The 17,166-nt window shown below is 54.2% G+C and overlaps 1 protein-coding gene across 1 annotated transcript; it reads right to left on the bottom strand.

Moving 5' to 3' along the window:
• Positions 1 to 13,340: 13,340 nt before the first annotated feature.
• On the bottom strand, positions 13,341 to 15,991 carry Ntn3 (netrin 3). The gene is made up of 6 exons (XM_057773585.1): positions 14,800 to 15,991; positions 14,540 to 14,728; positions 14,304 to 14,453; positions 14,132 to 14,182; positions 13,947 to 14,021; positions 13,341 to 13,690 (listed from the first exon to the last, which is right to left on the bottom strand). Exons 1-6 carry the CDS (start codon positions 15,725 to 15,727, stop codon positions 13,341 to 13,343), a joined length of 1,743 nt encoding a protein of 580 aa, XP_057629568.1. The 5' UTR covers positions 15,728 to 15,991.
• Positions 15,992 to 17,166: the final 1,175 nt, after the last annotated feature.

Raw genomic sequence — 17,166 nt, forward strand, 5'->3', positions numbered from 1 at the left:
CATGCATATGGTGCACATAAATACACGCAGGCAAAACACTCATAATTATAACAGAAAGTAAAATTTAAAGTCTTTTAAAAGATGGGCTTGGGATGTCTTTATCCTGTGATAAAAGAACACGTAATCAGGCTGGAACTATGGCTCAGAGGTTGGGAGCACTGGCTGCTCTTCTAGAAGACTGCGGTTGGATTTCTAGCACCCACATGGCACTCAGAGCCATCTGTAACTCCAGGGCATCTGAAGGCATAAATGGTTCATAGATACACATGCAGGCACAACACTCATACACATAAAAAAATAAAAACCACATAAATAATCACAAAACGACAGATAGACTAAATTACAAAGCAAAACTTGTGAGTACTATTCAAATAATTATTTTAGTCCTGGCTCTCTTCAATGGAAGGATTTTTACCATCACTGCTCTGGTGTGGCCCTCAAAGCCTTTCGTCACATTTACACACATGATACAATGAGTCATTGAGATGCGGAAGAAAGGAAGGCGAGAAATTCACTAAAAACAAATAAACCAGACTATTAGACTCACACTTTGGAGAACTAAATTGTTTATTTATTCATTCACTCTTTTTGTTTTGTTTTTTGTTTGTTTGTTTCCAAGACACAGTTTCATTGTGTAGCCCTGGCTGTCCTGGAACCCACTCTGTAGACCGGACTGGACTTGAACTCAGAGATCTGCCTCTGCCTCCCGAGTGCTGGGATTAAAGTCATTCTTATTGATTTGTGTTTTGAGACAGGGGCTCTGGCAGGCCTGAACTCACTATGTAGGGTGACACAGCACACATAGGACATCTCTGTCTCCTGCTTGGGCAATGTGGACTGGCCACACAATAGCACAGGCCCTGTACAGGTGCTGTCTCTGTTTTTTTTTTTTTTTTTTTTTTTTTTGTTTTTCGAGACAGGGTTTCTCTGTAGCTTTGGAGCCTGTCCTGGAACTAGCTCTGTAGACCAGGCTGGCCTCGAACTCACAGAGATCCGCCTGCCTCTGCCTCCCGAGTGCTGGGATTAAAGGCGTGCGCCACCACCGCCCGGCCAGGTGCTGTCTCTGTGAAAAGTATTCAAGAAGCCACTTTCCCTCAGCCTGAGGGTTGGGGGTTGTGATCTGTCACCACAAACACTGCATTGTCCCCAAGTCTCTCTCAACAGAGAAGAGCTGGTTCTCCCAGTGGCAACTCCGGCTCCTCTCCTGCTGTTCCATGTGTCTGGAATGAGAAGCACTCTATAGCTTGTGCGCTCAGTTTTGGGCCTCACCAGCAATTCCAAGAAAGCAGGGGAAAAGCTACTTGATACCTGTTGGACTCGTGGACCAAGAGCAGGTGGTGATTTCAACAGCAAGACCCCGCTGCAGGGTGATGGTGTGAACATCTCCTAAGAGATGATGACACGTGAGCTGGAGTAACAAAATTGCCACAGCTGGGAGCAGAGCTCAGCAGTGTCAGAGACAACCTGAGAAGGGGAAGAGGACCCTCGGAAGAGCAAGCTCCAAGGAGAACGTGTAGCCAGAATGTGGTCGATACCAGGAGCAGTGAGGCCAGTAGCACGGGCTAAAACGTGCACACACACAAGGTGTCTAGGATTTATGCTAAGAACAGTGGGAAATGGGGAAGGGCATGAACTAAGAAAGATTTCTACTGTGAGGGATTTTTTTTTGAGACAGGGTTTCTCTATGTAGCCCAGGCTGGCCTTGAACTCATAGAGATCCACCTGCCTCTGCTTCCTGAATGCTGGGATTTTAAAGGCACGCGTCATCATCGCCCTGGTATGAGGGTTAAATTGAAACTGTTTATAGAAAGTTCTCCACGGCTGGACACATCGGGACTGCTCAGATGTCTCAGCACTTTCCTTGAGGCTGCACAGAGTCGGGGGCCTCACCCTCCACACTCAGGAGCCTCTGGAGGATCATCCCAGTGGCCACTACTCAAGAGGTGCAGTTCTCCCACAGGCCAGAGCCAACTGCCTCTTTCAACAGCCTCACTTCCCCTTCCTGCCCCGAGCTGCTTCTCCACTTCTCAGGCTTCCCCTAATTTCATAGCGTTTTCTCTACCAGCATGGAGACTATCTGAAAAGTTCAAGACATCTGAATTTGGAAAGAAATTATGTCTTTTAAAGAAAACAAAAAACCTCTGTGAGTTCGAGACCAGCCTGGTCTACAAGAGCTAGTTCCAGGACAGGCTCCAAAAAACCACAGAGAAACCCTGTCTCGAAAAACCAAAAAAAAAAAAAAAAAAGAAAACAAAAAACATATGTGGAAAGAAATGCTTTCTAGTTTCCCAAAATGTTACACTGCTGGATTGGATGACATGCTCCAGGCTATGCCTGCGACCTGTCACATGAACGTGTCCTCTACCCACAGGACTGCCCTGGGTTTGCCAAGGATAAGACAAAATGATTAGTGAAGCCATAGGTGGCTGCTGGCTCAGCCCCATGGCCAGGTCAGCCTTCTCCGAGAAGAGGCATTCCTGTAAGACATTTCTACCACAAATGCCGCAGGGAGACTCAAAAGTCAACACTTTCCGTCTACAGTAAAGCCATTGTTCTGCCCTTTGTCCACAGAGGAGGAAGGAGCCAGGACTGGGCTGAAACAAAACCATGCTCATCAACACTGGCTTGACTGGTCCATCACCCATTTAGGCAGGTCATTGGCCAGGAGGTGGGGTTGGGTAGTGGTTTGAATAAGAACAGGCCCTATAAAATCATGAGTGAATACCTGGTCCCCAGGGGGTCATCTTCAGCCACAGAGGCTGACTGCCGAGGATGTGGGTGGTTTCGCAGTCCACCCTGCTCAACCCCAAGGATAGCCTGATGGCACAGGGTTTACTGCTCCACTTGAGAGAGGGGAGGCTCTGCAGAGACCCCACACAGGAGGAACACCCAGTCTGCTGAGAGCCTTCCACTGTCACTGCCCTCCTTGAAGTCCAGGTCTCCTCACAGTCAGCTCTGCCCTAGCTCCTTCCCCAGCAAGGTCAGGACTTCTTCTCAATACCATGAGGCTGTCCCAAAACACTGCTTTGGTCATGAGACTGAATCTCTAACCTCTTCTCCCAAACAGGCAGATTTGAAAACAAACTCCTTAGCGTGACATGCAGACAGTGCTGAGGCTCACACTGTAACTGCACTGCCTCCCTTCCGAGATCGTCCTTAGCGTGTGACATGCAGACTGTGCTGAGGCTCACACTGTAACACTGCACTGCTTCTCTTCTGAGTTCCTTGTCCTTGCCACAGGGAGTGAGGGACCAACAACAATCACAGTTCCCCTTTGCTCCAAACTTTTATTCATTCCACAAACTCTGGGTTAGTTGCTCCTCCTTTCCTGCTTCAGGCTGGACCCTGGTGATAGAGCAGAACAGGGGCTCCAGAGGAGACCACAACCATAAACACAGCGATGTTACCTCAAGTCTATAAAGACGGGGAGCTCACTGAGGTGGGCGCAGACGGTACTTGGGGGATAGCATTGCAGAAAGAAAGATGGGGAGGCACCACTAAGTTTGGGGTCTTTGGTGGGCAGTACAGAGGAACTGGTGTGAGATGAGAAGCAGGAGAGGTTAATATGTGACATCCCAGATAAACAGTTAGAAAACCACCCTGATGTCTGTGGTGGAAGAGTCAGGGGAAAGGAGGGCCTAGTCCAGCTGAGGAAGTGGAAAGAATGGCTAGTGGGAAGGTCACGGCAGTCCTGACAGAGTGGTCACCAGAAACAGCTTTCCTACAATGGCTGTGGTACAGGGAAGGCACCCACACCCACACACAGTCACCAAACAAAGACAGAGTGTCCCAAGGGAGTCTTACACCCCTATATAGCCTTAGCCTGACAGCGCTTCTCCAGCCACAGGAACAGGCTATGACCCGGGGCCCTGCCTGACTGAACCTTAGTCACCGTGCCACATGCTAGGCAGGGCTCAGCTTTTCCTCTCCAGTCTTAGCAATCCCCACATGCTTTCCTGGAGACCAGGAGCAGGACATCAGACAGGAATAAAGACCGGAGAGGAACTCAAGTTGGACCCCTAGGCTGAGCCTACGGGAAACCTGATACCTAGCAGGCATCACAGGTAACAGTGGACAATGGAAGTGGGCAGTGAGACTCTATGGGCATCTCCATGTGACAGACAAGCACACGTTCCTCGAATGCAGGTCACCCTAGTATAATTCAGGGCATGCTCATGTTTGCCCTTCAATCTTGCTTAACAAAGACATGGAAAAAAAGGAAAGAGCCCACCAGTTCAGGGGAGGTGCATATATAGACCACTAGAGACGACTGCAAACCTCGGCATCTACGTGGCAGAGACCCTTACAGGGTCAGGGGAGGCCCTGGGATATGCTGTCTGGGGCGGGGAAGGCACAGCTATGACTGCTGAGACAGTGATGGTTTGCTGTCCAATAAGATGCTCGGAGTGCCAACACGTCCTGAGCAGCTGGCCCACTGATGAATGTGTGGCTGAAAATAGAGATGCCCGCAAGTAGAGACCCTGAAAAGGCCCCTGAGATGGCAGCAGGGGCAGCTGCCTGTGGGGGTAACCCAAAAGTACAGTCCTGAGTAAGAGAGGAGGTGAGGGCCAGAGGAACACATTAGACAGCCGGAGGGGCCGGGGCATGATCAGCAGAGACAAGGACAGAGGTCACAACCAGCAATCAAGAGCAAGTGACAATCAAGCCCTCTTCGTGCACGGACTTTCCTCATACCCACCAGGGACATATCTCCAAGGATGTGCCCATTCTCTAAGCAGCTGCTGGACATTTCAGAGAAATGACCTCAGGGTGTTGTCAGGAGTCCTGGACACAGGGTGAGGGATGGACTGAATGCCCATCTTCTCCTTAGACTTCAGCCCTGGCACAGGACAGCACAGAAGAAACCTTGGAAGTAACCTGTCCACTCCAAGTAACCCATCCCCTCCATATCCAGCCTTTCCAGAACTTTCTTCCAAATGCCTCCCAGGTCTCTTGTAACTAGCTGGGCCTAGCAGATACAAGACACCCGACAACACCGTCAGAGCGCGGATTTGTAGGCACACTGATAATTAGGACATACTTAGAGAGGGCAGGAGAAGCCTTCCTGGAGGAAGGTTCCATGGGAAGGCAGATGAGGTACGATGGCATCCACAGAAAGGACCAGAACACACAGCAGAAGGGAAGTAGAATAAAGACTAAGGCCCCTGTCTATTGAGGGTCCATCCCCATCCTGTAGGAACAGATGCCACCAGAACACCGAGACGAGGAGGTACGGGATTTCTTTCCGAGAGATCTGTCTGTGGACAGGAAAGCGGATGCAGAAGCAGCAGCCATCAGAATCACTGTTAGAAGAGACTGAAGGCAGGCTGACCACCCGGGGTGTGTTGCACTTGGGGTACAAGCCACCCTGGGCCTTCACATGCGGAATGTCATGGTGGGAGAGGTCCCACATGGACATACTTCCTGAATATTCCCTCTGAGCCCCACTGCCTAAGAGAATCTTGAGGGCAGGATGGTGCCAATAACCAGGGTGATGAGAGCCACTCTGGTCTTCAGGCTGTTCAGCCCCTACTCCTCCTTACTCTCCTCCCCCAGGACCCTCCCTCTCTCTCTTCTTGTTTCTGAACCAGCCTATGGCACCCCCATCACCACCACACACACCCTTCCTCTCTGGAGGAATCCCTGTCGCCTCCCCTCATTAGGTCTCTGGTCACCGGCCTCCAGCCCCCGGCCTTGTTCTCTGTGCTGTCACTACAAGGGTGAGTTGAGCAGCCTCAGGCTCCTCCCCACCACCTCCCCACACATGAAAGACCTTTACATTTCTATTTCATTATATATACCTAGGTCATTCAACGCCATTCCACCCCAAGGCCAAATGTTTATAAACAGTGTCTGTCTGTCTATCCCCAAAAAGGTTCTCACCATGTAGGGCTGCAACTCACATAGACCAGCTAGCCTTGAATGTACAGAGGTCTGCCTGTCACTGCCTCTCGAGTTCTGGAACTAAAGGTGTTTGGCACCATGCCAGGCCTAGCCCCTATCTCATAGTGCCTTATCACACACAGTGCTCCTGCTCTGGAGCACTGGTCCCCATCTGCCAGCCCCTTCACTCTGTTCCTCTGCAGCTAAGCCTAGACAGCCATGACAACCTCCGCTCCCACTCGTCCCCTTGTCTCAGCGGCCAAGCAGGAGGAGGCCGAGCTGAAGCACGCTTCTCTACACCTACATCAGCGCTGAGGAGGGGAAACAACCAGACCATCTGCTCGTGGGCCTTGAGCACGCTGGGCTCTGGGTGCTGCCTGGCAGGCCTTCTCGGCTCTCCTCCAGCGCCTCTCCTGTTCCCAGGCATTGGCTCATAGCCTCACCCTGCCCCCTTTGAGAAGGGCAGGCTGCCAGGCAGGAGCTTCCTTTAACTGCAGCCCCTCCAGGGCTCTGATCTCATTTCCCTGAGCCCTCACTGAGGCCCTTCTCTAATCCTGCCTCTTCCTTTTAAGTTCAGGGTAGAACCGCTGGCACAGCAGGTTACATCCCACCCGGCCTTTAAGACACCACTGCTCAGCTTATCCACAACAGCACCTCAGGCCCTTATCTCCCCAAAGCACTCCTGGCTGATGTCACTCCCTGGGCTGTTCTGGTCTGGATGCCGGCTCACTGCTCCAGCTCTCCCCTACCCTGGCACCTCTATGTCCCCGCCGTAGATAGCCAGCTTCCTCTTAGCCTCTGCGCGTGAGCTCTAGTCCCTCACCTCCAGCTGCTTCCGGGGCAATCCTGCACATCTCATGACCTTCATGCTCCGCGGCTCCACCAATGCAACTCACCTCTGCCATGGCCAGGGCTTGGCTTGTCACAACCTCTAACCTGAGATCCTTCCTGTCCCCCACCCTCCTGCCCCTCCCACAGCAGCTTCAGGAGCACTGGTCACTCAGTGTAAGCTACAGTTCCCGTGGTATAATCAAAAGGTATGTCCCTTCTAAAGGGACATCAAAGAGGAGAGGTAGGGCATATTTGTCCTCTCTTCCTTTCTTAGCTCATTCTAATCAATCTTCAGGGTCCCTCCAGTGACCTTCCAGGCCAGTGCCCCCTTATCCAGGTCTGTTCCCACCTCCGTCAGCACACTGAGGTATTGTAGTGACCTGTTTCTACGTCCCACTAGAAGACTACTAGATTGTAGCTTCCGTACCAAATGTCACATTACACTGTGTGTGCCTGGGAAGGAAGAAACCAGAGAAGGAAGCAGGTTAATTTTGAAGTCTGAATAACAGTAGGCAGCCTTAAAAAACTTGTCCTATGCAGTGACCCCAGAAGGCAGGCTGTATGCTGTCTCAGCCCTGAAGCACAGCGTAAGAATTTCTCAAGTGTTAGTGGTGACTGGCGCTCACAGTTGACTCCCTGGTTACAGGGAACTTGATAGTGGGCCTTTTGCTGGTGGCACACAATGGCAGGCACGTGCCAGGTACAAAAGGGATGTAACCAGTAATGAGGCTTGACTCACAGCACCGTGGGCCAGCTGGACTGCTTGCTGGCTGGAAGTCAAATGCAGGTCTTCCTAGAGGTCACACATGGGATTCTGAGAACCACGCTTGGCTAGCCATTCTAGACACAGGCAGGGGCTGGAGTTCCATGGGCTTCTTTTCTTCCCACAGCAAGTCAGGAAAAGAATTCAGTCAAAATGTCAGCAGCACCAGAATTTCAACAGACCTGAGCTCCGAGTTAGGTGTCTGAGGGAGGTGTGCCTTGCAAGGCTAGGCACTGGTAGGTTCTCAGCAAACATCTTCAGACCAAGTAAGACAGCTGCCTGGGAGTCACAAAGGCTTAATCATTTTAATAGGCATTCAAGACATGCTTCCTGCATGCCAAGGTGCCAAGTGCTGGAGGATAAAGACGTGAGGCATTGCCTCAGCTCCCAGGAAGCCATGATCAGGACTGAACACTGACCAAGCACTTGAAGGCACAGGTACTACACGACTGGGAAGCACAGGGCATCAGAGCTCTGTCCACAAGGAAACAGGGCTAAGAAAAGGTTTCCTAGAGTCTGTGTCTGCCTCAGCTGGGTCTTGAAGGGTGAGGAAGCCTTAGCCCCAGGCAGTGGCACAGAAAACACGAGGTAAAGGACAAAGCACCAAGCACAGAGATCCTTCTGAGTCTAGGGACTGCTTGCAATGAGGGCACAGGCCAGTGAGTATCTTTACGGTTCAGATCGAAAGCCAATCTAAGGTGGAGAGATGACTCAGTTGGTAATGTGCTTGTTATCGAAGCATGAGGATGTAAGTGTTCAACCCGCCAGAACCCACATTAAAGGCTGAATGTAGCAGTACATACCTCTAATGCCAACACCGGGGAGGCTCAGTGGGGCTCACTGGCAAGCCCCAGGTCCCCATGAGAGAGACTATCTCAAGAGATAAGGTGGAGAGCAATTGAGTGAGACGTCAAATGTCGACCTCTGGCCTCCACACACAGGAATTCACATGCACCTATACACACACCCACAAAGGGGAGACAAAGACATTTACAGTCCAGTTCACAGGCTCCAAGGAGCCTAAAGGCCTGGGATTCACCGAGCTGTTCACAAAGGACCGTGTTCTTGTGTGCTGAAGGAGCCCAGAAAGACAGAAAAGGACTCCAGGCAGGAGTATGCCCCACAACTCAATTCTTCTAAGGGTCCACAGGCTTCCGAGACAGGAATGCTGTGAGGGCCTTGCTGGGGAAGATGGAAGGTAACTAGAGAACAGGGACAAAGTGATTTAAGGTGAGGCTGATGGGATGAAGGGAAGGCCTTTGGTGAGACCCAGACAATGAGTTACACTTAGAACAGTAAACCAGATTTTATTCATGATGGACTCACCTATCAGTAAACAACCAGAGTCTCTGAGCGTGCAGAACCCAATTAAACAGTGGGAGGCAGTCACATACCTGTAATCCCAGTGCGCAGGAGGCCAACTCGGGAGAATCAGGAGTTTGAGATCAGCCTAGGCTACATAGTGAGAGCCTGTTTTAATACATCAAAACCAAACTTGGAGATAGAGTTCAGTGGTTAGAATACTTTCCTAGAACTAGGCAGGAGGTCCTAGGTTCAATTCCCAGCACAAGACAGACGGCTGAAAAATCGGGCAGGACAGAGTTTCAGGAAGTTTGGTGGTCTGTCACTTGCAGAGGAAAACGTGCCAGGCTGGAGGGAGCAGTACAGAAAAGTGCTCTGAGGCTGTGGGCGGATGGAGGCTCCTGTGGCAGGACCGTTTCCCTTTACCCATGCGGCCCCACAAGATAGAAGACTGGAGTGGACGCCACAGGCTTGGCCTCATGGCTGTCTCTAAGGCTGGCTACACAGAAGCTGGAGGCCTGCAAGAAAGGCAAGGCAAGCTCCAAGTTCTAACTGTGAGAATACCATCCCATGGTTTAGAGGACAATGGGCTCTTCTGAGTTAAGCAGCACCCAATCTAGAGGTTCCACAAAAGGCAGCCAGGAAAAGCCCCTGGAAGGCAATGGGGCCAGGAAGGTTGTACGTCCAGCACTCAGGAGCTCCCCTTTTACTCATGAGAAACTGGGTCTGACAGGAACACAGTCCATAAACTCACTCTACTCCACCTGGAAAGCGGCAGGCTACAAACCAGCCTCCTTCCTTAAGTTAGTGTCTTAAAGACATAGTATCAGGAGTCTGTATATACAGCACAACTTACCTCCCAGCTTAAATCCACTCGGGAACATTCCCCATTCTTAAGCCACATGTACACTCTTTGGTTCCAGCCCAGGAGACACTTACCCAGTGTCTGTATGGCACCTCTACCTCTCCAAACCCAAAGCCTTATTCCTCCCTAGCTTGTCTCTTTCTGTATTCTATGCATTGCAGCCTTGGGTTGCCAGCCACCCGATATCCTCCTTCTGCCTTGGCTCTTGCCATCCTGGTAGTTGCTTGTCTCCGTCTTACCCTTCTTTTACCCTGGAGGTAACCTCAATTGTCCCCACACTCAGCACAGCGGCCCTTGTAGTTTTAGAACACATTCATCCAATCAAGTCCCTCACAAGCCACACTCTTCCAGGAGCTTCCAAATGTCACTCAATGCTGTGTCCACAACACACATGGCATCTACTCATACAAATTCATTTTCTTTCTTTTTTCCCTTTAGTACTGGGGATTGCGCCTAGAGCCTTGGGCATGCTAGATAAGAATTCTATTACTGAGTTGCTTTCCCCAACCCTTTCTGTTGTTTTGGAACAGAGTCTTGTTCTGTAGCCCAGGCCGGCCTAAAATTTGATCCTTCTGCCTCAACCTCCCTACGAGATTATAATTACATTCCACCACACCCAGCTCATTCCCTCCGCCTCAGGTCCAGGGCATTGAACACAGGGCCTCGCATGTACTAGGTAAGCACCATTGAAGTATGAATTCAATAAACACATATTGGAAGGAGAGTGAAATTTCCCAGATAATGAAATTCAGGTTTGTTCTCAGTAGAAGGCCTGAGGGCTTTTAAAAAAAATATGATCTCCGTTTAAAAGGTGATGGCCGCAACAGCTACTGAAACAGCTGTTGCAAGTGGTTCTTTCTTCTACTTAGAGTTGTCAAAACAGAAAAGGTACGCTCAGACATGGAGAACACTGAACAGGGCAAATGTTAACTGTCTTTACAACCCACTTCACTGTGCTGTGTACTTTAAACGAGAAACCACGCAAAGGCAAACACTTTACTACGCCTTCTGGCCTTCTGAGGTTGGCTCCGTCTCTAATAAGGATTAGGAACAGGGCTGTGTGCCCAAGGTCACTGAGACTTGCTGGACAGTCCTGGCAGGTGTGGTTAGTCAGAGCTAGTAAGGCACACATGCCGGTGGACTTGCAGTCGCAGGGAGGTGAATTTGACTATTGTTATGAAAACCTTGCCTAGATTACTAGATTACTTCTGCAACCCAAAAGGTCACCCTTGATCCAGTTGCAGTCACCAGGTGACATCTATCACTCAGAAAATGGCATCTTTATTCCCTCCAACAACCACTTAAGAGAGTGCTTGACTCACTGAATGCCAGCCTGTAGCAGAGCCACGACCAGAGCCAATGTGGCACCAGGCCTATTCACACAAAGACCAGATTCTACCTACCCAGTCCGTCCCACAACGTCTTTATCTGAGTGCTGAGGAGATTAGGTGAGGATTAATCCTCAGAGTAAAGGACGCACGCAAAGGGCTCATACCACTCAATATGAATGATCACTATCAAACATTTGAAATGTCTTGGTCATTTGTCATCTGGGTTGCCACCTGGAGCGAGAGAGCTTGAGAGAGCATGAGCACACTCAGCTCCACAACTCCGGAAACATTTACAAGTACCTGTGGAAGGAGAGTCCTTGACCCCAAGTAGACGAAATGGCAACATGCGCCAAATTATGGGACAGTTGTACAAACTGCCTGGAAGTCACCCGCTGGTCTTCCAGCAGAACACGGTGACGTGAGGAAAATCATTTTGAGCCTCTACCCACTTTGGACAGACACAACCGTACTGCCATAAAAGTCAACTGCATATGACCCAGTTGGTTCAGACAACCTTTGGCCCCTAAAGTTGGCTCAGTGAGCCTTGACACAAGAAGACCACAACCGTTTCTGAACTGTGGCCAGGCAGCCAGCATCCCTGCAGGCTGACTTCTGTCATAGGAAGCCCACCCCACGCGGTGCCAACTCTGCCCTCCAGCTATGTTATTCAAGACTCCAGAAGCACAGGGACAAGCTAGGGCACAGGTGACACAGGCGACCCAGGCAGGTCAGGGACACTCGCTGGAAGGGGCTCTTAAGCTGGGAAAGCACCTAAGCGTCAGGTGGGCAGCTGTGTCAGCTTTGGCAAGGGAAGGGCCCGAATTGTTGCAGGTCTTCGAGAAGGGCAAAGGTATATGAACACTGCTGCAATTTCAAACAAATACAGAAAGAGGATTTCCCATTCCGCAGGGACGGAAAGTGCCCCAAGGGAAGGCTGACACGGAGGCAGTTCTTTCCCACGGCACAGAGCCGAGAGCAGGCAGCGACGACCTAAGAAGGCCGGGCCTGCCCAAAAGGATCTGACACCCGGGCCCGCCTCACGCACCAGGCTCGGGAGCACCAGCCTCCGGAGCCCCCTAACACGCTGCGACCAAGGCACCAAGCACCGCCCGTGTCCCCTCTCTGTCCGTGCCGCCGGCCAGCACGCGATGACAGTGACACCCCCACACCCCGCGTCCAGCCGCCACGCCCCCGCCGCGCACCCACCTAGGCGCCCGCACCGCACCGCTCCCTCCACCTCTCCGCTGGACCGCGCTGGCCTTTCTGCGCACGCGCGTAGGCGGCCCCGCCCCACAAGCACGCGCTTGCGGGCTGCCCACCCCGATTGCCCCGCGTCTCAGCGCTGCCGGCTCTGGGCATGCGCGCTCGCGCCCGGCGGCGGCCAAGTCGGGAGCATGCGCTAGCCAAACAGCGGTTCCCGCGCTCCGGGGCGGGGGTTTGCCTAAAGAGGTGGGGGCTCTAGCGCCTGGAATAAGGCAAAGTCATGGGCATCTGGAGCCCCGATGGCTGCCCGTGGAAGTCGCCGTCTGGCCCGGTTACGTGTGGATCCGAACTGCCCGTTCGTGACATCCAGACGGTAGAGTGTAGGGCTCCTAGCTAGGGGCGGGACCTGTGCCAAGGAGCTTGGAGGCCAAGACTAGGAAGATGCTGCGGAGAATGACAACTGGGTGGACCCCAGATATGGGGACAATGGGACAAGAAAGAGGTGGGAAGCAGGCAGAGATGCAGCGGCGGATGGGGGACACAAATACGCGACCGGCAGAGGCAGGCCAGAAAGGACACGGGGACAAATCTCCATGGTGTTGGACAGTAATCCTTATACGAGAAGAGCCCGCAGTACTCTTTGCAGATCTCGGTTGGAGGCGGAAAAGTCGCTGTCCTGACTGTGCGGTTGGGCCACGACCCCCACAGCGACCCCCACAGCGGCGTACAGGCGTCTATGGTGGCAGCAGTGGCTTTGGGAAGGTCGGAGGAGTCTAGTGTATCACAGCATCGGAGAGTTGATGAATCACACCCGTGTGATGCGCTCAAACCCTAGAAGGATCCTAGCATTCCCTGGGAGCGGGGCTGTTCACAACCTTTAAGAGATGTCAGGTATCAGGATACGCCTTGTAGTAGGCAGCTAGGGTGATGAGATCAGGGTCCTTTGAGGGTGACGACTGCCCTGGGTGTCTCCTGGTAGCTCTTAGGGGTCTTCACATACCTCTGTGTTGGGGATGGGGCGTCACCAAAGTTAAAAGATGTGATGAGGTGGAAGGGGGAAATTAGAGGGCGACGCACGTGACACTTCCAGCAGGCTAACGCACTGATAAAAACACCCAGAGATAAGAGCAGTGCCCGCCCTGTCCACGCCCAGCTCGCAGGTTCAGGCGGTCCCGCAGCGCCCCCGCCGCTCGCGCCTCTGCATCCTCCGGAGGCGCCGAGTCCAGGCGTCTCTCCAAGGCAGCACGAGGCTTCCACGGGCTGCGCTGAGCCCGGGTCCCCGGCCCGCTGTGCTTCCAGCTGCAGCCCCGGGCCCGCCCCCCAGCAGCAAGTAACGCCGACCGGGTAGGAGGCGCGGGCAACCGCAGGCGGCGTCTAGGGTTGGTACCCACAGCGCGTTGCTCCCGCGCCGAGCGCGCTCCTCCCCGCTGCGGAACACAGCAAGCACTGCTACCGGAAAGCGTGTCCACGCACCGCGGGCCTCGCCGCGCGCACCCACTGACACCTGCACCGCTGGGGGGGAGGGTGTGAGAAAGCGAGTCAGGCGGGGTAGGGCCGGAAGGGACTGTATGCAGAAGCACAGAATACCCACCCGGCTTAGGAAGGACATAAAGAGGTCACCCACTAGAGGGAGGTACATTGAAGATATAGCTGCTGAATGGGCGGAGCCAGCATCAGTGGGAGACCCGAGGAGAGGATGAGGCTTGAAGTACAGCCAGGGTCGAGGAGTTGGGGGGCGAGATGGAAGGGCTGAGGTGAGGCAGCCTACCATAGTCCTTTCGGCAGAACTTCTTCAGGCTGATTCGATAACTGCCACGCGCAGGTCTGCAATGTGACTCACAGTCTAGGGGGAAAGGGTGGAGGCTAGCGGAGTTCCATGCCTCTCCCCCATAGTAGTCTCCTATAGCCCCTTCTCCAAGGTCATACCAGTCTGGGACTCCGGCGTCCACTCACCCTGTGGCTCCACAGGACTGCTTTCTTCAGTGGGTCCAGGGACGGGGGTCTCTAAGGAGTGTGGGAGAATAGTGTGTGATGGGGTGGCAGGGACATCTGAAGGGCTCAGGGGACAGACAGCAGTAGTTGATTGCTTTGGCTGAGGTGACTGAGACAGGGCAGGGTCACTCACTAACACAGGGCGCCACAGGAGACCGGCTCTGCTGAAAGCCTGGGGCACAGCGGTTACAGGTGAGGCCAGTAACACCATCCTTACAGGGACACTGGCCTGTGGTCTGGTTACAGGTTTTGCCAGCAGCACCAACTGGATGGCAGTCACAAGCTGAGGACAGAAATGAGGGACTGGTTCAGGAGTGTGCCGGGGTTCTGGGGAAGTAAGGCAAGAAGGCATGCGGGTGGCAGGCTCACCTCTGCAGGCACGGCGGTCACTCAGGACACGGCCTGGGTCACGATAGAAGCCCTCCCGGCAGTAGTGGCAGTGGCGACCAGCAGTATTGTGCCGGCAATTGAGGCACACACCCCCACTGCGGCGCCCAGACAGTCGGTACAGCTCCATGTTGAAGCGGCATCTCCGGGCATGGCCATTGCAGGAGCAAGCTGCAGGGAGGGATCAGTCAGGAGCAGCCCTGCCTGGTCAGAAGTCCCCAGGCTACCCTCCAAGGCCTCACCAAGGCAAGCGTGGGCTTCCTGCCCTGTAGCCCGCTGCCATGGCCTGTCACAGTAGAAGGGCTTGCAGCGGCTACAATCAGGGCCCTCTGTACCATGCTGGCAGTCGCAGATCAGGTGGCCATGGCTGTCCAACAGACACCGTGAGGCATGCCCATTGCACTTGCATCGACCTCCCACCTGGAGCTCAGTGGCTGAGTAGGAATAAGGGACTGTGACCTCCCGGTCCCTCATGTCCCCCAGTGTGGCAGGCCTTGTGAGTAATATGCGAATATCTGTGGCAGTCACCCAGTCTTGGAGCACTGGACTGTTGTCCAGATCCAGGCCCTGCGGGCTGCCATCCTGCACACTGAAGGCCAGAAGGCCTCCACCATCAGGCTGGGCCTGGGGGGCTGGGAAGCAGAGGGCTTCTGGCCCTGGACCAGCAGGGCCATCAACAGGAGCAGGCGGACGGCCATAGTCCAGGCTACAGCTGGAGGAGAAGAAGCCCAGGGGGACCCAGCTGCGGCCATGGTCCTGCGACTTAAGCAAGGCCACGGAGGTTGGGGGAGCCGAGCAGAAGCGTAGGCTCACGAAGACCAGCTCAAAAGCCTTCCCCAGGGGCACCGTGAGGGTTACGTTGAAGGGTGACCGTTGCAGCAAATCGGAGCGCCAACAGAGAGGACTTGCAGTGCCCGGAGCAGAGGTCAGGAGGTCTGCAGAGTGTGCCCGCTGCGGATCCGAGGAATCGCAGACGCGATTGGCCGGCCTCCCGCACGTGCTGGAAGCCAGCACCTCTCGGCCCAGAGCAGCGTTCACTAGGCCCGGAATACAACAGCGGGGTTCACCCGCCTCATCATAGCAGGGGTCGGCGGTGGCCGGCAGCCCTGGGCTCAATGCGGCGGAGAGCGTGCCTGCGGTCAGCAGCAGCCCCCAGGGCCAGGTGGGCATGGCCGTGGCCGCTGTGGTGACCAGCCAGCTTCCGCCCAACGATTCTGCCCTCGAGGAGAGAGTCTAGTCCGAAACTCTGCCTGCTGGATCTGCAGTGCCAAGATAGCAGAGCCCCCGGGCGGCCCCAGCACAGGCCCAGAAGTGGGAGCAGCCACGGGCACGCCCGGGGCCAAGCACAGCAGCAGGGATGTTGGCGAGTCCTCCTACTAGGCCTGGAGCGTTGACAGGCGTCGCCCCCGCTCCCGGTGCCTCCGCCAGCGGAGGCCCCACCCGCCGCCGGCCGCCAGCACTCACCCACGGAGGGCCAGGAGGAGCAGGTCTCCCGGCCTCCCGGGAAGGGCCCTGGGCGGGCGGGGCCTGGGGCGCCGGGGCTGCCGCCTCCTCCTGGCTGCTGCAAGGGCGGAGGAGCTGTGCCAGAAGTGGGTGGGGGGTTCAGCAGGCGCGAGCCTGGTCCTAGTCGGGGGCGGAGCTGCTCGGCCCGGGAAGGAAGGAGGGGAGGGGGCCTTGTCCCGACAGCCAGAATCAGAAGCAGATTCAGACACAGGCTGGGCCAGCGCGGGAGGGGGTTGGGAGACCCGAGAGCCGGGGGAGGGGCTGGAGAGCCAGGAATGCGCTGACGGGAGGGGGGGGCAGCGCAGCCTTGCAGTCCGTGAGGGACCACCCAGCAGGGTCCTCGGCCTGAAGCCAGGCTTTGGCTGCTCCTGGGGTGGTGCCACGTGCTGGGCTGGGGTCTGGGCCACTCCGCCCAGAAGCACATCATGCAGGCACAACCTTAGGTCTGAAGCTTGAAGTTTTGGATGCTACCCAGAATAGGGGAACACAGTTGGGGCTGGCGTTCTTGTAGGGTATCCCAAGGCAGTAGTCTGTTCTAGCAGAAACAACGCAGGACTGATTTCAAATCCAAGCTGTTTGGATATCTGGCTATGTGGCCTGAGTTTCTGAGTTTCCTTATCAACCAAAATGCCTATTGCTTGCCATGCTTTGCCGAGTTGCTGGGAAGACTTGATGCGCCAACAGAGCTATCATCGTAAGCTAGGAGTGCCACTAGGGAGCACCTGGGTTCTGCTGAGTGCTGCCATCACTGCTCCTCAATGCGATCAGGCCAATCTCAGCCTAAAGCATTCCTGGGTCTCGGTGAACAGTCGTCATATGATGGCCCCATTGTCCAGAAGGACTTGCAAATTTGGAAAGTGGGCCGGGAGTTTGTTTGCTGGCCCCTCCTTGAGGTTCAGGGTCTGGCCACCTGTTGAGGGTATGGAAAGATACGGGTTTGACACACGGAGAAGGGCTGGTCACAAAAGAATCAGATTCAGAATCCCGGAACCTGACAGTCTCCATCCTAGTAAATCTGAACAGAGAAACAAGCCTACGCTCCAGATGATTTGTCAGGGCACAAGCTGGAGATGAGCAGCTGTAACTGAGATCCTTGCCAAGAGGAA

The sequence above is a fragment of the Chionomys nivalis genome, chromosome 7 (genome assembly GCF_950005125.1).
Source record: "Chionomys nivalis chromosome 7, mChiNiv1.1, whole genome shotgun sequence".
Lineage (NCBI taxonomy): Eukaryota > Metazoa > Chordata > Mammalia > Rodentia > Cricetidae > Chionomys > Chionomys nivalis.

Bases quoted from the DNA above. Each gene is read 5' to 3' on its own strand.
- Ntn3 (XM_057773585.1), bottom strand. From the start codon at position 15,727: ATGCCCACCTGGCCCTGGGGGCTGCTGCTGACCGCAGGCACGCTCTCC. The intron at 14,729-14,799 runs GTGAGGCCTTGG...CCCTCCCTGCAG, and splicing joins GGAAGCCCACGCTTGCCTTG to CTTGCTCCTGCAATGGCCAT. The intron at 14,454-14,539 runs GTGAGCCTGCCA...TTCTGTCCTCAG, and splicing joins TGACCGCCGTGCCTGCAGAG to CTTGTGACTGCCATCCAGTT.